Source organism: Hemitrygon akajei, chromosome 11, assembly GCF_048418815.1.
Source record: "Hemitrygon akajei chromosome 11, sHemAka1.3, whole genome shotgun sequence".
Taxonomy (NCBI): Eukaryota; Metazoa; Chordata; class Chondrichthyes; order Myliobatiformes; family Dasyatidae; genus Hemitrygon; species Hemitrygon akajei.
Genome location: NC_133134.1, coordinates 159,470,193 through 159,495,927, shown reverse-complemented (window position 1 = coordinate 159,495,927; position 25,735 = coordinate 159,470,193). Strand labels below are relative to the sequence as shown.

The 25,735-nt window shown below is 39.9% G+C and overlaps 1 protein-coding gene across 5 annotated transcripts in view; it reads left to right on the top strand.

Moving 5' to 3' along the window:
- Window positions 1-25,735, top strand: part of cyld2 (cylindromatosis (turban tumor syndrome) 2) — a 72,313-nt gene that overhangs the window by 43,274 nt on the left and 3,304 nt on the right. For all 5 annotated transcript variants that reach the window (XM_073062048.1, XM_073062051.1, XM_073062050.1 and 2 more), the window contains 6 exons: window positions 5,162-5,241; window positions 13,856-13,922; window positions 17,139-17,268; window positions 18,990-19,098; window positions 19,532-19,650; window positions 20,729-20,933. In XM_073062048.1, the coding sequence (XP_072918149.1) occupies window positions 5,162-5,241; window positions 13,856-13,922; window positions 17,139-17,268; window positions 18,990-19,098; window positions 19,532-19,650; window positions 20,729-20,933 (710 nt within the window). The remainder of the gene's footprint in view (window positions 1-5,161; window positions 5,242-13,855; window positions 13,923-17,138; window positions 17,269-18,989; window positions 19,099-19,531; window positions 19,651-20,728; window positions 20,934-25,735) is intronic.

Genomic DNA, 25,735 nt, shown 5'->3' with positions numbered 1-25,735 from the left:
AATACCATGGGCTCTTAACTTGGTAAGCAGCCTCGTGTGGCACCTTGTCAAAGGCCTTCTGAAAGTCCAAATAGACAACATCCACTGCATCCCCTTTATCTATCCTACTTGTAATCTCCACAAAGAATTCCAACAAGTTAATCAGGCAAGATTTTCCCTTAAGGAAACCATGCTGTCTTTGTCTTATCTCATCCTGTGTCACCAGGTACTCCATAATCTCACCCTTAGTAATTGACTCCCAACATCTTCCCAGCCACTGAGGTCAGACTAACTGGTCTATAATTTCCTTTCTGCTGCCTTCCTCCTTTCTTAAAGAGTGTAGTGACTGACATTTGCAATTTTCCAGTCCTCTGGGACCATGCCAGAGATTCTTGAAAGATCATTACTAATGCCTCCACAATCTCTACCGCTACCTCTTTTAGAACCATAGGGTGCAGTTCATCTGGTCTTAGTGACTTATGCACCTTTAGGTCTTTCAGCTTTTAGAGCACCTTCTCCCTTGTAACAGTAGCTGCACCCACTTCTCTCCTCTCACACCCTTCAAAACCTGGCATGCTGCTAGTGTCTTCCACAGTGGAGGCTGATACAAAATACTCATTTAGTTCATCTGCCATCTCCTTGTCCCTCGTTATTATTTCTCCAGCCTCTATATCTACTCTTAACTCTTTTATTTTTACATACTTAAAAGCTTTTTCTATTTACCTTGATAATTGTTTGCTAGCTTTCTTTCATATTTCATCTTTTCCCTCCTAATGATTCTTTTAATTGCTTTCTGTAGGTTTTTAAAACTTCCCAGTCCTTTTTGCTTTGTGGTATGCCCTCCCTTTTACTTGTACATTAACTTTGACTTCCTTTGTCAACCATGGTTGTACTAATTTGCTATTTGAGTATTTCTTTGTTTTTGGAATATATCTATCTTCCTTATTTTTTCCAGAAACTCACGCCATTGCTGCTTTGCTGTCATCCCTGCCAGCATCTCCCTCCAATTTACTTTGGATAATTCCTCTCTCATACCATGAAGTTTCTTTACTCCACTAAAATTTTGCTATGTCAGTCTTTACTTTGTCCCTATCAGATTTTAAGTTGAACTCAATCATATCGTGATCACAGCCTCCTAAGGGTTCCTTTACTTTAAGCTCCCTAATCATTCCTGTTTCATTACATAACATGCAATCCAGTATAGCAGATCTCCTGGTAGGCTATCGACAGGCTGCTCTAAAAAGCCATCTCGTAGGCATTCAACAAATTTACTCTCTTTAGATCAATTATCTACCTGATTTTCCCAAACTACCTATATGCTAAAATCTCCCATGACTATCATAACATTGCCCTTTTGACATGCCTTTTCTATGTCTTGTTGTAATCTGTGGTCCATATCCCAGCTATTGTTAGGAGGCCTGTATATAACTGCCATCAGGGTCCTTTTACCCTTGCAGTTTCTTAACCCACAAGTATTCAACATCTTCTGATCAATCCTATGACACATCTTTCTAATGATTTGATGCCATTCGTTACCAGTAGAGCCACACCACCCCCTCTGCCTACTTTCGTATCCCTCTGATACAACGTGTAACCTTGGACATTCCGCTCCCAACTGCAACCATCCTTCAGCCACGATTCACTGATGGCCACATCATACCCAGCAATCTGTTAGAAGTGCAACATCATCATCGACTTTATTTCTTATACACCGTTCATTGAGGTATAATATTTTGAGTACTGTATTTGCTACCCTTTTTGATTCTGCATCCCTAATGCACTGATATTCACCCTGCTGGTTGCACTTTTGTCCTATTATCTGCCTGCCCTTCCTGACAGACTGACTGCACGGTATCTCTGCTTTTTTTTTTAACCATCCCACCCTATCCTGAGTCCCTTCACTCCGTTCCCATCCCTTGCCAAATTAGCTTAAACCCTCTCCAACAGCTGTAACAAACCTGCCTGCAAGGATATTGGTCCCCCTTGGGTTCAAGTGTAACCAGTCCCTTTTGTACAGGTCATGCCTCCCCCAGAAAAGATCCCAAAGATCCAAGAACCTGAAACCCTGCCCCTTGCACCAGCTTCCCAGCCACATGTTAATCTGACAAATCATCCTGTTTCTACCCTCACTGTGGTTAGTAATTACAAGTGGTTATTTGTTTGGATCCAGAAATATCAGTTACTTTTATAAGTGGAGTTCCAGTTTTCTAAAATCCAGAGAACATCTATGCTGCAACACACATGGACTAGTGACTGAAAGGAGACGCACCTTTCTCCTTTGAACAGCAGGCTCATTAGAGATGGGAGCTGCACGGTAGTGTAGCGGTTGATGTAACGCTATTACAGCACCCGCAACCTGGGTTCAATTCCTGCCATTATGCATAAGGAGTTTGTATGTTCTTCTTGTGATGGTGTGGGTTTCCTCTGGGTGCTCTGGTGCCCTCCCACATACCAAAGACATACCAGTTAGTAGACCAATTGGTCACATGGGTTAAGTGAGCAGCATGGACTCTTTGGGCTGGAAGGTTGTATCTTTAAATTAAAAAATAAATAAGATAAACAAAAACAAGACTAACTGAAAGAAAATAACGAATTCTCAATGATAGTATCAATTCACTGTTGTTAACCTAAAGCAACAAAAAAAAAGCCACCTAATCGTCGTCATCTACTCGAGTACCTTTTGATTCTGGTGGAGAAGTGTACTCAGTTTCTGAGAATTGACCCTGTAAAATCAGAACATGACCCAAAAGTAAGATACGAGTTGAATCCTTCTAATGCAAAATGGGAAAAAACATGGAATTTTTTTTGTATAGAATGTATGAACAAAACCACATAATAGTCTTTGAAATTCATTTTGAAATGTGACTCTTTGCTGCTGGAAGTTTGTCTGAATTTTTGATAAATAACACTGGGCAACAATTTTTTTTTCAGAAGTGCTGCTTCAGAAATTTCTAAACTTTTTGATTCTGAACACAAATATAATTTCAGACTACTTGTATCATGTAGGAATTTGAAGCAACAAACTCTATTGAATATAATGTGCTTAATTTTATAATGGTGCTGACATTTTGCAATGTCAACTGTTAACTGTTTTCAACTGTTAAGTGTTTTGATCATATTTATTTATACCCTGTCTGAAGCTTCTTGCTTAAATGTCCAGCAATAATCAACCAACAATGATGGATTTCAGTTGCTCTGATACAGTTTCTCAATGCCTGGGTTAAACTTTTCACCGTGCTCATTACTGACAGTGCCAAGATTTGCAGGGAAGAAGTCAAAATGGGAATGCAGAAAATGAATCTTTAGTGATATGTTACACTTCATGGTTTAGTATGCTTGAAGCTTGTCGTCGATCAGCTGGATGTAGTTTGGTGCTCTGTAGTGTCCAGAAAAATTTCAGCAACATCCTTGAATGCTTTCCATTCGATTTCTCCATTCCCACCACAAGGTCTTTGAATTGCCTGTCATTGATGACCTGTTTGATTTGTAGACTAACAAAGATGCCTTCTGTAATCTTGGCATCAGTTATTCTGAGGAACATCTGTCTTAAATATCAAAATCCTTCATGGAAATTTTATGCCTGGTGACATTCTTGCAGTCTTGAAGCCAGTAATTCTGCTTTCACCTTTCACAAACTCAAGCCATTTAACTGAGATTGAGTTATCAGATTAGGCTTGCTGGACATAAAGGGTTCAATATCTGTATCAGTATTGTTTTCTATTTCTGGCTGGTTCATCAGGGCATCTTCGTCTGCCTCCATGAGACTCCATCTCTAGTGGCTTTAATACTGGAAGGCTATCGTCATGTAGCACTGATCTCATAGCTGAAGGGAGATTGAGGTATTCAGTGTCAATGGATTTCTTATTTTTAGCAGAGAAACCATATACATTGGTCAGAATGAAGTAGCAGTCTGTCACGTGATCCTGTGCTCTTGCCATATCGTCGGGACAGTGAACGACATTGATTTCAGAGTACCTCTGGGCTCAGCTCGAAGATCAACAGCGCATGTTGCGCAACAAATGTGAGGAGCCCAGACTTTGTCTCTGTCGCTGATCTTACACCCAAAGTAGAGCACATACGCTTTCTTAATGAACTCCTCTGTCTTTGAGATTTAACCGTATACTTGCCACAAATATAATAGAACATATTGTGGTTACAACATTGGTGAGACATTTTGCTAACAAAAATACTCTTGAAAATACAATTACTTTATATAATAAGTGCACATAATATGCTGTTTACGTAGAACCTGCGCATCAACGTGATTGCAACCCAATGTACATGTAAACATAGAACGGTGTGTGTGTGATGCTTTTATAGCCTTTCTAAAACCTGTCCTGGCATACAGTATTCACCCTCCCTATGCATGGACAACATAAAAAAAATTTTCAGCTTACATTGTGGGCAACATTTTATTTGACTTGAATTATGAATTGAAATAAATATAGACGATTTTTAAAAAAATGGTGCGTAATAGGGAAATTTCATGGTAATTTTCATGATTAGCAGCCCAAGATCCATAAGATATACCCAAAAGTAATCAGGAAGCAAAATCTTTGTTGTCCAGTGTGATTTGGAAGATGTGTAGTTCAGGTGGTTGATGGTTGAGTTGAATTGTTCTTCAATCTTGACATTTTACTTGCAAATGTTTCATCACCATGCAAGTAGACACTGCACTAAAGATGTCTTCTTGCATGGTGATGAAATGTTTGCAAGTAAATTACCAAGATCAGAGAACAGCTCAACCCAACTACGACTTGTTATAAGCTAACAAATGATTTTTGTCTTGTTGAGATATTACTTACTTACTGAAGCCCATCAGCCCTACTGGGGCGTTGCCATCGACTGCAGCTCACCAGAATCTTCTGTCCTGGACTCGTCCTTTCAGTTTTTTTCTCCAGGTGTAACCCATCTTCCTCTTAGAGATGAGGTCTTTTGAGCTTATTTTGGCATTTCTATTGGTGTGTTTTGAAGGGATGGGGTTGCTGGCCCCAAACCTGACTCTCTTCCTTTTGCAGCCGGATTTGGGACATCTATAGAGAGATGTGAGTGCAGGTAAATGCTTCGTACAGAAATATTTGGAAATATTGCACTTTTGTAACCTTCTCTGTAATTTAGGATCTGGATTATTAAATAAATATTCAGCTTACCAAAGGTTAACCAACAAATACTTTGATCCTAGGACTGGGTTTGTGAATGCGAAGAAGGTGATGAAGTTGAGGAAGCTATTAGGAAGTGACACGTTTATGTCGGCAGAAAAGGGTAACTATTTTATCTTGGTTAAATAATTATTTTTCTAGTGCCTCTTTCCCCTTCCTTTCCAGTCTTGTTGGAGAGTCTTGGCCCAAAACTGAAAGGTTGAGAGGAATAATAAATCAGCCATGATGAAATGGCGGAGCAGACTCGATGAGCCAGCGGCCTAGTTCTGCTCCTACGGTTTGTGTTTTATGAAACACTGACTGTTCATTCCTCTCCATAGATGCTCCCTTACCTGCTTTCCTCCAGCATTTTGTGTGTTTCTCTTAATGCTGATTTTGCAGTGTGTTCTCCTTGATCTGTTGTCAATCAGGAATGGTAACAAACCAGGTCCATATCAACTTTAAAGTCTTCTATTAGCTTCTCTGAGGATTGTCATTTGTGGAGGGGCTTGCGAGTTCCTGAGATCCTGAAAGTGATGACATCTGGACTTTAGCTCCTGGTGCAAGGTCAAGGGAGAGGCTCCAGATCCAATCAAGACTTCATCAGTGGAGTTGGCAGAAGATGATAATGCATTACAATGACAGTGAAGGTGGAAGGCTGCAGCAGTGAAGGATCCTCAGTCTTGCATTCCATGCCACTGGACTTCTCACCCTGATTTGTCAAGTACTACGTGGTGGCTGCTTGTGCATTAGCCTCTCCATGTTAAACTAAGTCACGCACAGGCATTCTCCGTTAAGGTAATCTCCCTAACATCCTGGATTATGTCCCATTGTATTCCTGGATCGGCCTCTACAGCCGCCTGAAGTCCCACCAATAGACCATTGTTTGAATTGAGTGATTGTATTATGAATAGTTATCACTAAATGCCTCCTTGTCTCTGATTATACATCCCTGTTCTAAGTTCTGTTGGTTGGGACCCTGTGTTTTTGGGCTGTCGAAAGCATTGAAAATCCTGTGGATGTCATGGCTGTTAGCCAATTGCTGAGCCACTAGCATCCTCTCCAACCAACTTAAGCAATTAATTCAATTTATTCAAACAGTTTATATAATTTATTTGCTTTGGGATGCAAAACATGAAAAATTATGCATTGATTTTGTGAGTGCTGTGATTGAGCTGACTTCACACATGGAGTTGTTTCATAATTGATATATTTCAATGGCTTATTCGAAAGTTGGTAAACTCCCGGGATTTTCAAAATCGCCTGTTGCTTGCAGCATCTGAGAGATAGTTTGCTGTAAAAAAATATGCCTTGAATGTGGATCACGCCTTGGTCGAGTGGCTGAATCAGCGATATTGTGTTAGGCAGCAGGAAACGCACTGTTACGTTAGAATGAATGCTGTCCAGAAGTTTAAGATGGGCTGGCGCATTGTCAAGCAACAAAAGAACTTTAAAGGCAAGATTCTGTTCCCAGCAGTAGCGTCCCAGAGCTGTGTTATCTTCACCTGATGCCGAGCTGTTTATAATTTCCAACTGTTTTTCAAGTGTTAAAGCGGTTCTCTGTCGCTTGGCTGATGGCCCAGGATATGACATCAGACGCGTAGGAAGCACAGTTTCAAGCACAAAATCGCTGCATCGTAGGTAAAACCAACAGAAGTTTAAGAGGGCAAGATCACGCATCCACACCTTGCCAAGACCAATGCGAGACTGACGGGAGTGAGATTGTGAGGCGCGCGCTCGTGATTTGTATTGGCGGGAAAGCGGTGCTTCTCGTCCCAACAGTGAGACTGTGAGGCGTGCACACCTGACTTGTATTGGTGGGAAAGCGGCGCTCCTTGCATAGCTGTGAGTTTTGGACGCATATAAGGAGACGTTGGTAGAAATAGGTTCCTCACCTAACTGTGAATCCACATTGACTGAAATTGCATATAACAAGGATAGGATGTATAGCATTCATCGTGGTTAACTCCACCATGGATGATCTCAAGCCTAGGTGCAAAAGGAGGAGTGTTGGTCATTGGGCTAGCAGCCCAATCCTGTAAAGGAAGGATCTTCACTTTACGTGGGCTACATCATCTTTTTGAGTGTGGAACGAGCTGCTAGCGCAAGCGGTGGATGCAATTTTGATTTCAGTGTTCAAGAGATGTTTGGCTAGGTACATGAATGGGAGAGGTATGGAGGCCTATGGTCTGGGTGCAGGTCGATGGGACTCAGACAGTTTAAATGGTATGACATGGGCTGAATGGACCAAAAGGTCTTTCTTGTGCTGTGGTTTTCCCATGACTCCATCTTGAGAGGCCTTGGACAGAGGATGCTAGCAAGCTGCTGTTGGCGGCCTATGTCTCAGTGGTGGGCTTAAGTAAAAGAATTCATCGTTGACAAAGTTGAGCTTCTTAAAATTTTAACCTCTAACCCTGTGGTATTGTGGCACAGTCTGAGTCCACTATTTGAAACACTTACTTGGTTGTTGACATATCTGTACATCTAAGTTCACATAACCAGGTTTTATTGTGCATCTACTACTTTCATGGTGTGCAACCATGAAATTTAAATTTTCTGTTTTATCTAGACCTAGGAGCAGAATTAGGCCATTCAGCTCGTAAAGTCTGCTCTGCCATTTTATCATGGCTGATTTATTATCCTTCTCAACCCCATTCTCTTGACTTCTCCCCACTTCTCCCCATAACCTTTTATGCCCTTATTAAAGAACCTATCAACCTCTGCTTTAAATATACCCAATGACTTGACTGCCTTACTGTCTGTGGTAATGAATTCCACCCTCTGGCTAAAAGAAATTCCTCTTCATCTCTGTTCTAAAGGGACCTGTTACAATTTAAGTAACTTGGTGTTAAATATTTTATTAAATCCAAATGCTTAACCAAACTGAGAGTCTTCAGAACTATAGCATTCCAAAATCGACCTAATAAATTATATCCTTTTAGTTTTTTTCCTTTTCATTTCTCACCTTTGTACCTTCTTAGGGGGTATCTTTTCTTTCTAGATTGTGTCCAACTTTAATTGTGATGGGGTAAATTTTTAAAATTGCCGGTCATTTGCAGTGTGCAGGCATTGACCAGAACAATATATTAGCAGATTCCTGAATGGTGCCCCCATAAGTAGCAAACCTATTTCTATTTTTTCTTGAATGTTATTGCATTTATAATTGTGGTTTATTTAACATCAGTTTTATTGTGTTTTGATAAAGAGATTTACCTGCACTTTAAGTACAAAACCCGAAGCATTATTTTACTTCTATTATGTGCCGATCCTTGTAAGTCAGAACACTGGCTGATTTACCATAAGCAGAGAAGGTGTCTGCGTGTGGCAGTCCCTCACTCGCTACTCCCAACGGAAGGTCCTTGCGTTTATGTGATCTCTCTCTCTACCCTGATGCTGCTGGAGCAAGGTTTAATCAACACAGATTGTAGATTTGGACCCTAATTCAGATTTATGATGTGTTCTAATTTCTGGTTTCCAGTTCTGGTCGCTCTTTATTGCTGCTACTTCTCAGCGATTTAAAAAAAAAAAACTTTTTAATCAGGCAGCTGCAGGTAATGAACACTGAGATGAGCTGAAATACACCTTTTGATTTTGTTTTGTATTCTGTGTTTTTACTTTTTTTGTTGCAGTTTGCACATTGTTTTTGTGCCAGGAGGAGAGGGGGATTTGATGTTTGATGTTTTTCTTTGAACGTAGAACATTACAGCACAGAAACAGGCCTTTTGGCCCTTCTTGGCTGTGCCAAACCATTTTTCTGCCTAGTCCCACTGACCTGTACCTGGGTCATATCCTTCCATACACCTCTCATCCATGTACCTGGTTAGATGTTAAAAGTGAGCCCACATTTACCACTTCATCTGGCAGTTCATTCCACACTCCCACCACTCTCTGTGTGAAGAAACACCCCCTAATGTTCCCTTTAAACTTTTCCCCCTTCACCCTTAACCCATGTCCTCTGGGGTTTTTTTCTCCCCTAGCCTCAGTGGAAAAAGCCTGCTTGCATTCACTCGGATCTATACCCATCATAATTTTATATACCTCTACAAATCTCCCCTTATTCTTCTACGCTCCAGGGAATAAAGTCCTCACCTATTCAACCTTTTTCTGTAATTCAGTTTCTCAAATCCGGGCAACATCCTTGTAAACTTTCTCTGCACTCTTTCAACCTTGTTAATATCCTTCCTGTAATTTGGTGACCAAAACTGCACACAATACTCCAAATTTGGCCTCACCAATGCCTTATACAACCTCACCATAATATTCCAACTCTTATACTCAATACTTCAATTTATAAAGGCCAATGCACCAAAAGCTCTCTTTACAATCCTATCTACCTGTGATGCCACTTTTAGGGAATTTTGTATCTGTATTTCCAGATCCCTCTGTTCTACTGCACTGCTCAGTGCCCTACCATTTACCTTGTATGTTCTACCTTGGTTTGTCCTTCCAAAGTGCAATACCTCACACTTGTCTGTATTAAACTCCATCTGCCATTTTTCAGCCCATTTTTCCAGCTGGTCCAAATCCCTCTGCAAGCTTTGAAAACCTTCTTCACTGTCCACTACACCTCCAATCTTTGTATCATCAGCAAATTTGCTGAACTAATTTACTACATTATCATCCAGATTATTGATATAGATGACAAATAACAATGGACCCAGCACTGATCCCTGGGGCACACCACTAGTCACAGGCCTCCACTCAGAGAAGCAATCCTCCACTACCACTCTCTGACTTCTCCCATTGAGCCAATATCTAATCCAATTTACTACATCACCAGGTACACCTAGCGATTGAATCTTCCTAACCTCCCATGTGGGACCTTGTAAAGGCCTTACTGAAGTCCATGTAGACAACATCCACTGCCTTCCCTTCATCCACTTTCCTGGTAACCTCCTCGAAAAACTCTAATAGATTTGTTAAACATGACCTACCACGCACAAAGCCGTGGTGACTCTCCCTAGTAAGTCCCTGTAAATACTTGTAGATCCTATCTCTTAGTACTCCTTCCAATAATTTACCTATTACTGATGTCAAACTTACCGGCCTATAATTTCCCAGATTACTTTTGGAGCCTTTTTTAAACAATGGAACAACATGGGCTATCCTCCAGTCCTCCAGCACCTCACCCATAGATACCGACATTTTAAATATATCTGCCAGGGCCCCTGCAATTTCAACACTAGTCTCCTTCAATGTCAGAGGGAATACCCTGTCAGGTCCTGGCGATTTATCTACTCTGATTTGCCTCAAGATAGCAGGCACCACCTCCTCTTCAATCTGTATAGGTTCCATGACCTCCCTACTTGTTTGCCTTATTTCCATTGACTCCATTCCAGTTTCCTTAGTAAATACAGACATAAAAAAACCATTTAAGATCTCCCCCGTTTTTATCAATCAGAATTTCCTGATGATCCTACCATAATGCATGAATTTTTAAGGAAACTAAATGTTCTGAAATTACTAGCTGATGAACGTTTAGCATTAGATGCACCCATTACTGAAGAGGAAATAAAGAAGGCAATTTTTTCGATAAACTCTGGTAAAGCACCTGGCCTGGATGGATATACAACTGAATTTTTAAAATCTTTTTCAGATTTACTTTCTCCCTGGTTATGTAGAATTTTTAAAGAGGCTTTATTAGTAGGTAAATTACCACAATCCTTTTATGAAGCATCTATTTCTTTAATTCCTAAAAAAGGTAAAGATCCCACTGAATGTGCATCATACAGTCCTATATCTTTGTTGAATGTGGATTCTAAAATTTTTTCCAAAATATTCTCAATTAGATTAGAGAAGGTATTGCCTCAAATTATTTCTGAGGATCAGACAGGGTTTATTAAAAATCGTTACTCACCTTTTAATGTTAGGAGGTTAATGAACATTGTATACTCTACTTCATCTAGTACTCCAGAATGCCAAATAACCAAATAAAATACTTCATCTAATGCTGAGAAGGCATTTGACAGACTTGAATGGGAATATTTATTTAATATACTTGAGAAATTTAACTTTAGCTCAAAATGTATATCGTGGATTCAATTGATATATCATACACCCCTTGGCTGCTGTATTTACCAATAATCAGAGATCCCCTTTGTTAGGCTTTTTTGAGGTACTAGACAGGGCCGTCCTTTAAGCCCTTTATTATTTAATATTGCCAATTGCTATTCGTGATTTACCTAATATATTTGGCATTATTCATGGGAATGGGACACATAAAATATCACTATATGTAGATGACCTGTTATTATATATTTCTAACCCACAGAAATCCATTCCTGCAGTAATAATACTACTTGCTCAGTTTAGTAGTTTTTCTGGTTATAAATTGAATCTTGATAAGAGTGTGCTTTTCCTATTAAATATGCAAGTTCCAATTTATAGATAATCACCATTTAGGTTGGTTACTGATTATTTTACTTACTTGGGGGTTAAAATTACTAAGACGTATAAGGATCTATTTAAAGTTATTTTTTTTTTACCTTTAATTGATCATGTTAAACAATTGTCCCCACTGTCCTTATCTTTGATTGGTAGAATTAATGCTCTTAAGATGTTTATTTTACCTAAATTTCTGTATCTATTTCAGGCGGTATCAATTTTTATTCCTAAATCTTTTTTTGATATTATTGATTCTAAAATTTCTTCATATATATGGGAGTATAGAAATCCCAGGTTAAGTAAGAAATATTTACAGAAATCAAAAAAGGAAGGCTTTTGGCTTTGCCGAATCTTAGATTTTATTATTGGGCAATTAATATTCAATATTTAACGTTTTGGACACAAGAGTTGGATGAAAATCAGTCTCCACGATGGATGAATCTCGAGTGGGAGTCTGTACAGGGGTTTTCACTGGCTTCTATTTTAGGAGCTGCGCTTCCCTTTGTATTTACTAAATTGAATAAACAAATGATATATCCAGTAGTTAAACATACAATACGAATATGGTTTCAATTTCGTAAATTTTTTGGATTGAATAAATTCATCCTGTCAAGTCCTATTACATCTAATTTTTTTCCAACCATCTAGAATTGATCAAGCTTTTTTTAAAATGGAAAACAAAAGGAATAACATGCTTTCATGATTTATTTATGGCTGATTATTTTATGTCTTTTGAACAGTTGTCTAATAAATATAATTTGCCTAGATCACACTTTTTCAGATATTTACAGATTAGAAACTTTCTGAATGCTACTTTATCTACCTCTCCGATATCACATCATATCGAAGTTACAGAAATTTTTTTATGTTTAAACCCCCTATCAGAAGAGTTTAATAGCAATTATTTATGATCTGATTATGAAAATACATCTAGGTACATCTGATAAAATTAAGAATGGGTGAGTGGGAAAGAGAACTTCAAGTATCTTTATCTACAGAGAAATGGGAGAAAATTCTTAAAATGGTTAATACTACTTCAATGTGTGCCAGATACACTTTGATACAATTTAAGGTGGTTCATATGTTTTTACCGTCATATAAATCCTTTTTGTGATAGATGTAATTCTGAAGTAGCTTCCTTGACACATATATTCTGGTCTTGCCCTCTTCTAGGAAAATATTGGAAAGGTATTTTTGATATTATTTCAGTAGTTCTGCGTGTTGATTCACAACCTCATGCTATTACTGCAATTTTTGGACTACCAGTGATAGACTCCGGTCATTTATCCTCATCAGCTTGTTGTTTAAATGCATTTGTGACATTAATAGCCAGAAGATCCATTTTACTTAAATGGAAAGATTCTACCCCCCCCCCCCCCCCAATTGTTTGGTTTTCCCAAACGATAGCATGTCTAAATTTAGAAAAAATTAGGAGCGATACTATGGAGTCTTCAGTTAAATTTGAAGAAACTTTGAGGCCATTTATTCAATATTTTCATATGATGTAAGTTGACCCTTTCTGAATCCTTTTTTAGTAATTTTTTTGTTCAAGTATAGAGGAGCGGAGTTAACGAGAAATTATAATTTTAACCGATGAAACATGGCAGCCCAATCTTTGTTTTTTTATTAGTTTAGATTTTCTTAGTTTAGGGTTTTTTTTCTCTTTTTATAAATATCTTTTTCATGGTTAGTTACTAAGAGATTGGGAGGCTAAACTCCATTTGTTACTTGAAATATGGGTTTTTACATGTTACTGTTATTAATGTAATCCCGCTCTCTATGTACCATTATCAATATTGATATGTTTATTAATTTGAAATTTAATAAAAAGATTGAAAAAGAAAGATCTCCCCCATTTCTTTTGGTTCCATACGTAGACGATCACTCTGATCTTCAAGAGGACCAATTTTATCCCTTACTATCCTTTTGCTCTTAATATACCTGCAGAATCTCTTTGGATTATCCTTTACCTTGACTGCCAAAGCAACCTCACGTCTTCTCTTAGCCCTCCTGATTGCTTTCGTATTTTTTTTCACTTTTTATACTCCTCAAGCACCTTATTTGCTCCCTGTCTCCTATACATGTCATACATCTCTCTCTTCTTCTTTATCAGTGTTCCAATATCCCTTGATTAGGTTGGTTTCAAGGTTGTTCTTTGTTTCGTGACTGTCTGGAAAAGACAAATCTCAGGGTTGCACACTGCATAAATATACTTTGAATACTAATTAAATGTACTTTGAATCTTGAACATAGTGAGTAATTTGTCATGACTGTCCTGTCAAACTATTGTAAATAATAACTAAAGTAATCATAGTTTATGTAAACATGAACGCCTCTGATCTTTTTCACTGTAGATCCAGAAGAATTTATCAATGTCCTATTGCATGAGGTCCTAGCAGCTGATCCTTTGCTAAAGATAAGGTAATTTTTCTGATGAAGAGTCTCAGCTCGAAACTTTGATTGCTTTCCTCTATAGATGCTGCCTCATCTGCTGAGTTTCTCCTGCACTGTGTGTGTTGCTCAAGATTTCCAGCATCTGCAGAATTTCTTGTTTATATTGGTAATTTTTCTTTTTTTTTTTGAAGATATTGATATTTGGTTAATTTTAGCTCAGTTCATGCCTATTAAACCAACTCAGTTTTTAACTGGAGCAGACTCGATGGGCTGAATGGCCTGATTCTGCTCCTAAATCTTATGGTCTTATCGAGAAGAGACAGCAGATGCTGGAATCTTGGGTGAAAAGGGTGATGATTCAAGAGGTGTTGGGTTAGGGCAACACTATTACAGCGCCTGTGACCTGGGTTCAATTCCCGGTGCTGTTTGTAAGGAGTTCGTACGTTCCCCCCCACCTACCCAATGACCGTATGGATTTGCTCCGGATTCCGCCCATGTTCTAAAGACGTACTGGTTAGTAGGTTAAGCATGGGGTCGGTGGACCGAAGGTTGGGAATCCCTGTGCTAAATAAATAAACTCAGTGAGTCTAACAGCGCCCATGGAAACAAAATATGTCCGGTGATGCTTTAGGTGAAGACCTGCAACAAGACAAATGAAGCAAGGTCCTGACCTAGAACATCCACATGTTGTATTTGATTCCAGAGGTTGCAGCTTGACCCATGGAATTCTTCAGTTCTGTTATTTTTTTTTAAATTCCAATGCCTACCCACTTGATAGATAGATAGATAGATACTTTATTCATCCCCATGGGGAAATTCAACTTTTTTTCCAATGTCCCATACACTTGTTGTAGCAAAACTAATTACATACAATACTTAACTCAGTAAAAAAATATGATATGCATCTAAATCACTATCTCAAAAAGCATTAATAATAGCTTTTAAAAAGTTCTTAAGTCCTGGCGGTTGAATTGTAAAGCCTAATGGCATTGGGGAGTATTGACCTCTTCATCCTGTCTGAGGAGCATTGCATCGATAGTAACCTGTCGCTGAAACTGCTTCTCTGTCTCTGGATGGTGCTATGTAGAGGATGTTCAGAGTTTTCCATAATTGACCGTAGCCTACTCAGCGCCCTTCGCTCAGCTACCGATGTTAAACTCTCCAGTACTTTGCCCACGACAGAGCCCGCCTTCCTTACCAGCTTATTAAGACGTGAGGCGTCCCTCTTCTTAATGCTTCCTCCCCAACACGCCACCACAAAGAAGAGGGCGCTCTCCACAACTGACCTATAGAACATCTTCAGCATCTCACTACAGACATTGAATGACGCCAACCTTCTAAGGAAGTGCAGTCGACTCTGTGCCTTCCTGCACAAGGCGTCTGTGTTGGCAGTCCAGTCTAGCTTCTCATCTAACTGTACTCCCAGATATTTGTAGGTCTTAACCTGCTCCACACATTCTCCATTAATGATCACTGGCTCCATATGAGGCCTAGATCTCCTAAAGTCCACCACCATCCTCAAAGTATAGTCTAAGTTCAGATCTGTTCTGCAATGATTTTCAGTTGATCCTGGCACCAAAGCAAATTTTCACTGAGAAGTGAATGAATTTTCACTTGGAGTTTGTGTGATAATTTTTAAATGAAGGGTGATCAGGATCTCAGCACATATTCTAACTTTAATTTCCAACCTTTTGTCATTTCCAGAGGGGAAAAAGTTCAGGCTGAAAATAATTCCTTTTAATTTATTACTGTCAGAATGTTTATTTGTTGGCTCATAGATCAGCCTGGGGATTCCCTTTTTGAATATTTGTAAAGTAAGAAAACTGACTTAGTGAAACATCTTGTAGTTACTGACATTAATATTTTGTATCTGTGGCTACTCAGACACATCTGCTGTTCCTTACAGGAGAGGACATTTCATGTTGTATTTAATTATTGAGATAAAGCACGGAGTACCTACCCTTCCGACCCTTCGAGGTGCCAGCTACCCCCAACAGCTCTGATTTAACCCTAACCTAATCACTGGACAATTTACAATGACCAATTAGCTTACCCGGTAGGTCTTCGGACTGTGAGAGGAAATCAGAACACCTGGAGAAAACCCACACATTCCATGGGAGGACATACAGAAACTCCTTACAGGGTACGCCAAGGTTGAACTAAATTCCGACACCCCAAGCTTTAATAGCTTCATGCTATCACTGCTCTACCGTGGCACCTGCTCTGGTTCCTGTATCAGCTTGGATGTCCTGATGAGCTTGAATAATTGATCTTTGTATCTGGACTTGTCACTAGGCTTAGTTATAGAGGTAATCCTGTTTCCAACTTCATCATTTCTCAAAATTAATTTATATTTTTTAACTGAACTTATCAGCATCTGAAACTCATGACATTGCAGAAGTACTGTGATAGTGGGTAAATTGCACAACAAAATATTGACTAGTTTATTCAAAATGAGGGGAAGAAAGGAGGAACTAATCTCTTGCTACTGTCATTTTGAAAGCAAAATAACCTCCAGCTATGTTTGTTTATTTTTTTTTAAAAGGAATAAATCAGTTAAAATTGTTACAGGATCACTACTTTACATTTTTAATTCTTTCTTTTAAGATTTTAACTACAGTGTTCTCTTGCAGTGATAATACAACTTTTCAATGCAAGCTAGCTAGCAATCTTGGAGCTGTAACAAACTTATGAGTACTCTGCTTTCAGTATTTCTCTTCTGATGATCTCTTAATGGCTTGGACTAAAATTAACAATCTTAAAGATAAAGATTAGTTTTATTTGCGCAAACAACAAAACGTGCAGTGAAATGTGTTTCTTTGCATCAAAACAAACCGGTGACTATCATGCTGGGCAGTTGACAAATGTTGCCAAGCTGTCAGTGCCAAGATAACATGCCCAAAACTCACCCAATCATACACGTTTAGAATGTAGGAAGAAACTGGAGCATCCAGAAGAAAAACGCATAGTAACAGGGGGAACATAAAAACTCCTTACAACGTGGGAATCAAATCCTGATCTTATAGCTGGTGCTGTAAAGCTTGGCACTAACTGCTACACTATAAGATCCTTGCAATTTACATGTGATTTCTAAGAATTAAATTGTGTGCAAATTCTAACCCACTGTAATTATAATACCTTTGCGTTTCTAGTCACTGTCCTAATAGCTGCAAAGAGTGACTTTTTTTATTGAATGGAATCCAAGAGATTTAGACATTGTTATTTTTTACATGTGCACTTTAGGTCAGGCGAAAAGATTCAGGAGAGCAATTGTTATCAGATAATCCTGGAGAAAGATGATAAAGTGGAAGTGCCAACAGTACAGTTTCTCCTGGAGAGATCCTTCCTGTCTTGTGACCTAAAATTTGAGGAGGTTGGTCACTGTGTGTTCAAAAAAATGTGGCTTTTTGTTCTTGAATGTTAACGGTATTGTTTGGAAGGGGGGGGGGGGGGGCGCGAAGTTTCACTGGAAAATTTTTATTAGTCTTTCTTTCACTTCATTATTGCTAAGTGACTTGCCTTACAATTAAGTTTTGTTTTAAAACCCATTAATGCTCATCAAGAAATTAAGGTTAGATTGCTTCAGTTATTTCTCTTTTGTACCATGGTCTGAAAGCACTACAGCATAGAAACTGGCCCTATCTAGTCTATGCAGCCTGGGTTTCTGCCTTGAAGGACCTACCTGTCCTTCAAACCTCTCCCATCCATGTACTTAATCAAACCTCTCTTAAATAATGCACCTGAGCCCACATCCATCACTTCTGTTGGCCGCTGTTCCACACTCACCACTCTCTGAGTGAAGACATTCCCATTCAAGTTCACCTTAAACAATGACCATAAAGTTTGAATTCTGAATAAATAGTGTAATCATAGAGCATATGGGACTACAAGAATAATTACGTTTAAGTTAAAGTGACTAAGCACGTATCAGCCCTATTAACATTTATCAAAACTGATCTCATCAGTAACTTGTGCTTCTGACTTGTAAAGCTGTTTTAATTTGAGTGAAGTTGTAGTACACTGTCTTGGTATATTACAGTGAATTTCACTAGACTGTGTTGTAATGCATTACCTACACCCAGTGGCCAGTTTATGTTCATGATCTTCAAGGTTTGACGTGTTGTGCACTCAGAGATGCTCTTCTGCACAACACTGTTGTAATGTGTGGTTATTTGAGTTACTGTTGCCTTCCTGTCAGCTTGAATCAGTCTGACCATTCTCCTCTGACCCTCTCTCATTAACAAGTCATTTTCACCCACAGAACTTTGCTGCCACATGATTGGCTGATTAGATATTTGCAATAATGAGCAGGTGTGCAGGTGTACCTAATAAAGTGGCCACTGAGTGAATTGCCATTCTGTCATTCTGATCTGAGTTTGAGCAATGCCCAGACTGATGGGATTAAGATTCCCTTTCTGACAAAGTGGGTTCCATTTAGATCAATTTTTTCTTTTTGTTGCTCCATTTTATACAACTGAAGGTAAATTGAAATGGCAATTGTGTCATGTGCGATATATATTTTAGATCAATATTATGTGTGTTGAAGTTTGAGGTTTGGAATTACAGAATAATTGAGGTAATATAGAGCATAGTCATAGAACACTACAGCATAGAAACAGGCTATTCAATGCATCTAGTCTGTGCCAAACCATTAATTTGCCTACTTCTGCCAACCTGCACCCAGACGATAGCTCTCCATACCCCTCTCAACATGTACCTATCCAAATTTCTCTTAAAAGTTGAAATCAACTTTGCATCTACCACTTGTGCTGGCAGCTTGTTCCACACTCTCACCACTCTGAGTGAAGACATTCTCCCTCATGTTGCCCTTAAACATTTCACCTTTCACCTTTAATACATGACCTTTAGTTTGAGTCTCACCCAACCTCAGTGGAAATAGCCTGCTTGCATTTACCCTATCTACACCCTTCATAGTTTGCATACCCCTATCAAATCTCCCCTCGGTCTTCTATGTTTTAGGGGTTAAAGTCCTAATGGAGATGTTGGAGGCATTCATATCCAAATTATGATTCTGATCTGTATGATCTTGAGTTTCTAGTCGTTACCAAATTTCTTTTGGTGTTTCAATTTCAGATCCCGTCATGCCTATTGGTGCAAATGCCAAGGTTTGGAAAGCAGTTTAAAATGTACACTGAAATTATGCCCTCACTGGAACTAGACATTACAGATTTACTCCATAACAGTAAGTATTGACTGTGTGTTTATAATTCAGTCAGTTGTGTTATAAAGCCTCTCTTATAGCATGATGTGAATGTGCAGGTGGATTAATAATAGTAATGACTATAAACATCAGGAGTGTTGTTAGTTTTATTTGTCTCTCACAGCGAAATGTGTCGTTATGCGCCAATGACAAGCACAGTCTAAAGCTGTGGGGAGTAGCCACGCTTTTGGCACCAATACAACAGGCCCACAATTTACTAACCCTACCCTGTATGTCTTTGGAATGTGGGAGGAAACCCATGCGGTCACGGAGAAAGCATGTAAACTCCTTACGGACATTGTCAGGAATTAAACCCTGATTAGTGATCGCTGTCACTGTAATAACGCCACACTGCTGCGCTGCCCAGTAATTCTGTGTGTTTGGAGAACGTGGCAATATTGTTTTCTCCTTGCAGGTCTGAGGCAGTGCTTCATTTGTGGAGTGGCAGCGGAATATGAATGTGTTCAGTGCCTTCTGGATCCAATGCTTAGCCCGGGTGCTATAAAACAGTACTGCAATACTTGCAATAATCAGGTATGGTCTAATTATAGGCAGATAAATGGGGTACTAAAACAATTGTACCACAGTCCTTTCAATCAGACCTCTGGTCCTGAAATTGCTACATTCCAAGATCCAATGCAAAACGAAAAGCTCGGTGAGTGCCGGCCAACAGCTGGTGCAGATGCCGCGGCGTCTGTTGTGGACTTCAGGAAAGGCTAGATGGTCATGTCAGAGTGGATGCAAGTAACATCTGAAATAATAATTGGCCTCATGCGGATTTCCTTGGTAATTTCAGCAATCAGTTTCATATATAAAATGTTTTGCACTTCCCATTAATAGTAATAGATTTTCTAATGCATTTCACCATAGGATACAGGAGCAGAATTGGGCCATTCAGCCCATCAAATTAGCTCGGTCATTCAATCGTGGCTGATTTTTTTTTTCTCTCTCTCAACCCCTTCTCCCTGTGATCCTTAACCCATTTACCAGTCAAGAACTTATCAGTCTCTGCCTTAAATACACCCACAAATTCCAATGGCTTGACCTTTCTGGCAGCAAATTCTACAGATTCACTATCCTCTGGCTGAAGAAATTCCCCCTTATCTCAGTTTTAAGCAGGCACCTTTTTATTAGGAGTCTGTGCCTTGGATTGTAGATTCTAATACTAACGGTAAATGTCCTCTGCAAATCTGCTCTGTTTAGACCTTCCATTATCATGTAGAATCCACCCCCCTCCCCGATTATTTGAATTTGTATTGAGTATAGAACCAGAGATATCAAATTTCACACTTTATGGATCAAAAACTGCATTGACTCCCACTCTGTTCCAGTGGAGCTGGATTGAGCTGAACTGTATGTGCCTGAACTCTTTTGACGTCTTTGATTTGATGTCTTATATTCTGTGTTTTTCACTTTTTCTTGCTGATTGTGGGATTTGTTCTTATTTTGTGCGCGTTGGGGTTTTGATGTTTTTCTTTAAATGGATTCCGTGGTTTTCTTTGTTTTGTGGCTGTCTGTGGGGAAGACGAATATCAGGATTGTATACAGTATGCAGACTTTGATAATAAATGTACTTTGAATCTTTATTATATTTCTTTGGAATTTTTCACAGGTTCATTCCCACAAGGAGAGGAAGGATCATCAATTCAGAAAATTTTCTTCTCCAAACAATGTTTCTGTTAAAGTCCCTTTTCCACGGCACAAGATGGAATTGTTTGCTGTTCTTTGTATTGAAACCAGCCACTATGTTTCATTTGTGAAATATGGGTCCGGCAAATATTCCTGGCTGTTCTTTGACAGCATGGCTGATCGGATTGGTAAGTTCTATTGAATGCATCATGCGAACAAACCATGTTAGTGTCCCTCCTAGTTAACACCTTAACAAGGTTAAGGTTCCTAAAGAATTCTTTCTGATGTAAAAATTCCTATAGGAAGAGAATCAGCCAATCCTTAATTTTATCACGCTACCAATTGCTGCAGGTAGTAAGAAAAGAAGTCAGAGATTCCTCAAATGTCCTGGTAAGAATGCAGTCAATCAGAAGTAAACCTTGCTTCTTTTGACCAGCTGAGACTTGCAACTCATTCATCTATTGGCTATTAATTGCTAAACTAAAGAACCTTTGAGCTCCACAGTCTTTTCTGTTTTCAGTAGTTTATTGCACACATGGCTACCTATTAACCCAGTCAACACGACCTGAGTTTTGATGGCTCTGGGCCTTTACTTGCTGGATTTTAAACAATGAGGGAGGATCTCATTGAAACCTATCACATTTTGAAAGGCCTTGTTGGAGTGGATGTGTAGAGGATGTTTCCTGTAGTATGGGAGTCTAGCACCAGAAGGCATAGCCTCAGATTTGAAGGACACCCATTTAGAACAGAAGTGATGAAGAATTTCTTTGGCCGGGCGGTGGTGAATGTGTAGAACTCATTGCTATAGATGGCTGTGAAGGCCAAGTCATTGGGTATATTTAAACAGGAGGTTGTTAAGTTCTTGATTAGTAAGGGCATCAAAGAGAAGGCAGGAGATTGGGTTGAGAGCGATAATAAATCATTAAAGGAAGGTGAGGCAAGCACAGTGGTTGTTGTTGAAGTGGATATAGATTGCTGATCTTAAGGCTTTAGCTCTTTGAGGCTTCAGCAAAGAGGGGCTTCCCTCAGAAACCAAAGGAAAGAAAAGCTCAAGTTTTTTCCTTCTCTTTGTATCTGCTCAGCTAGGATAGTAGACGTGCCAGGCAGAATAGTGCAATGCTCCCCTTGCGGGATGTGGGAAAGCAGGGCGACCTCTAGTATCTCTGACCACTACAACTGCAAGCAGTGCATCCAGCTGCAGCTTCTAACTAACTGCATTAAGGGGGTGGAGCTGGAACTGGATGAACTCTGGATCATTCGGGAGGCTGAGGGGGCGATAGGTAAGACATATAGAGATGTCGTTACACCCAGGGCGCAGGACACAGGAAACTGGGTGACAGGAAGGGGGTTAACGAGCCAATGCAGAGTACGCCTATGGCCTCCCCCCTCAGTAGCAGGTATGTCACTTTGGATACTGTTGGGGTGGACCTCACAGAGGGAAGTCAGAGTGGTTGGTTCTCTGGCACTGAATCTGCCTCTAATTTTAAGGGAAGGGGGAAGAAGAGGCACACTGTGGTGATAGGGGAACAGATAGGAGGTTCTGTGGGCAAGAACAAGATTCCCGGATAGTATATTGGCTCCCGGGTGCCAGGGTCACAGAATTACAGAGACATGAGAGAGGAGTTGGCCAGAATTGATTGGCATGGAAGACAGCGGAGTAGAAATGGCTGGAATTTCTGGAAGCAATTTGGAAGACACAAGGTATATACATCCCAAAGAGGAAGAAATATTCTAAAGGAAAGATGACGTAACTGTGGCTATCAGGAGAAGGCAAAGCCAACATAAAAGCCAAAGAGAGGGCATATAACAGAGCAAAGATTAGTGGGAAGTTAGAGGACTGGGAAGCTTTTAAAGCCAACAGAAGGCAACTGAAAAAAGTCATTAAGAAGGTAAAGATGGAACATGAAAGTAAGCTAGCCAATAATGTTAAAGAGAATACCAGAAGTTTGTTCAGATACATAAAGTGTAAAAGAGAGGCAAGAGTGAGTATTGGACCATTGGAAAACGATGCTGGAAAGGTAGTAATGGGGGACAACAAAATGGCAGAACTGAATAAGTATTTTACATTGGTCTTCACTGTGGAAGACACTAGCAGTATGGTGGAAGTTCCAGATGTCAAGGGGCATGAAGTGTGTGAAGTTACCATTACTAGACAGGAGGTTCTTAGAAACTGAAAGGTCTGAAGGTAGATGTCACCTGGACAAGTTGGTGTACACCCAGCATTCTGAAAGAGGTGGCTAAAGAGATTGGGAAGGCATTAATAATGATCTTTCAAGAATCACTAGTTTCTGAAATGCTTCTGGAATACTAGAAAATTGCAAATGTCACTCCACTCAAGAAAGCAGAGAGGCAGAAGAAAGGAAACTATAGGCCAGTTAGTCTGACCTCAGTGGTTGCGAAGATGTTAGAGTCAGTTATTAAGGATGAGATCTCAGGGAACTTGGAGGCACATGATAAAATAAGCTGTAGTCAGCATGGTTTCCTCAAGGAAATCTAGCCAGACAAATCTGTTGGAATTCTTTGAAGAAATAACAAGCAAGATAGACAAAGAGAATCGGTTGATGTTGTGTACTTGGATTTTCAGAAGGCCTTTGACAAGATTCCACACATGAGGCTGCTTAAAAAGCTGAGCCTGTGGTATTACAGTAAAGATTCTAACATAGATAAAGCAGTGGCTGATGAGCAGGACACAGAGTGGGAATAAAGGGAGCCTTTTCTGATTGGCTGCCCGTGACTAGTGGTGTTCCATGGGGATCTGTGTTGGGACCGATTCTTTTTACGTTATGTGTCCATGATTTGGATGATGGAATTGATGGCTTTGTTGCAAAGTTTGCAGACGATGTAAAGATGGTTGGAGGGGCAGGTAGTTTTGAGGAAGTAGAGAGGCTATGGAAGGACTTGGACAGATTAGAAGAATGGGCAAAGAAATGGCAGATGGAATACAGTGTCAGGAATGGTCATGCACTTTGGTAGAAGTGAAAGGGTTGACTATTTAATAAGTGGAGAGAAATTACAAAAATCAGAGATGCAAAAGGTCTTGAGAGTCCTTGGGAGTCCACTCCTATGTCCATAAGACATGGGAGCAGAATTAGGCCATTTGGCCCGTTGAGTCTGCTCTGCCATTCAATCACGGCTGATCCTTTGTTTCCCCTCCTTAGCCCCAGACCCCATCCTTCTCCCTGTAACCTTTAATGCAATGTCCAATCAAGAACCTATCAAGCTCTTCCTTAAATACACCCAAAGACCTGGCCTCCACAGCTGCCTCTGGCTAAAGAAATTTCTCCACATTTCTGTTTCAAATGGACGCCCCTCAATCCTGAGGTTGTGCCCTCTTGACTTAAACTCCCCCACCATGAGAAGTATTCTTTCCACATCTACTCTGTTTAGGCCTTTCAGCATTTAATAGGTTTTAATGAGCTCCCCCCTTCATCCTTATAAATTCCAGTGAGTTCAGACCCAGAGCTATCCAACATTCCTCATATGATAACCCTTTCATTCCTGGAATTATCCATATGAACCTCCTCTGAGCCCTCTTCAATGCCAGCTAATCTTTTCTTAGATGAGGAGCCCAAAACTGTTCACAATACTCAAGGTGAAGCCTGACCACTGCCTTGTAAAGCCTCAGCATCACATCCCTGCTCTTGTATTCTAGACCTCTTGAAATGAATGCTGACATGGCATTTGCCTTCCTCACCATCAACTCTACCTCCAAGTTAACCTTTAGCTTGATCTGAGCAAGGACTCCCAAGTCCCTTTGCAACTCAGGTAATTGGATTTTCTTCCCGTATTAAAAAAAATAATTTGGAGGTTTATTTCTTCTACCAAAGTGCACGACCATGCATTTTCCAACATTGTATTTCATTTGCCACTCTCTTGCTCATTCTCCTAATCTGTCCAACTTCTGCTGCAGCCTACCTGTTTCCTCAACACTACCTGCCTCTCCACCAATCTTTGTATTATCTACAAACCTGGCAACAAAGACATCTATTCCTTCATCTAAATCAGGGGTGTCAAACTCATTTTAGGTCATGGGCCGGATTGAGCAAAATGCAGCTTCATGCGGGCTGGATCAGTCGGACGCGTGCGAACGCAGCTTTCGTTGCCTCTGTTTTTTCAGCCTGCTCTCATGTGTCTCAGTCTCTGCTATAACTACAAAGTGTTTCACTTTACAAATTCCGTTTCTTATGAAGAAGACTGCTGAGCAAGACTGCCGAATAAACACTAAAAACCCTGAAAACCTGGTACCTGAATAAAGTCAGCATTAGCCATATCATACGCCATAGGCGCTTCGATTACTGGGGCCAGCTTTAATAGTAATTAGATATTATCTCGCGGGCCAAAGATAATTCCACCGTGGGCTGGATTTGGCCTGCGGGCCTTGAGTTTGACATATATGATCTAAATCATTGATACACAGCATAAAAAGTAGTCCCAACACCAACCCCTACAGAACCCCACTAGACTTGGAGAGCCAATGAGAAAAGGGTCTTTTTATTCCCATTTGCTGCCTCTTACCAATCAGCCAACGCTCGAACCATGCCAGTAATTTTCCTGTAATACCATGGGCTCTTAACTTGGTAAGGAGCCTTATGTATGACACCTTGTCAAAGGCCTTCTAAAAGTCTAAATATACAACATCCACTACATCCCCCTTATCAATCCTACATTTAATCTCCTCAAAGAATTCAAATAGGTTAGTCAGGCAAGATTTCCCTTAAGGAAACCATGCTGACTTTGACCTATCTTGTGTCACCAAGTATTACATAACCGCATCCTTAACAATTGACTCCCAACATCTCTCGAACCACTGAGGTCGGGCTAACTAGTCTATCGTTTACTTCCTTCTGCCTTCCTCCTTTCTTAAAGAGTAGAGTGACATTTGCAATCTTCTCGTACTCTTGACACCATGCCAGAGTCCAATGATTTTTGAAAGATTATTACTAATGCCTCCACGATCTCTACTGCTACCTCTGTCAGAAACGTAGGGTGT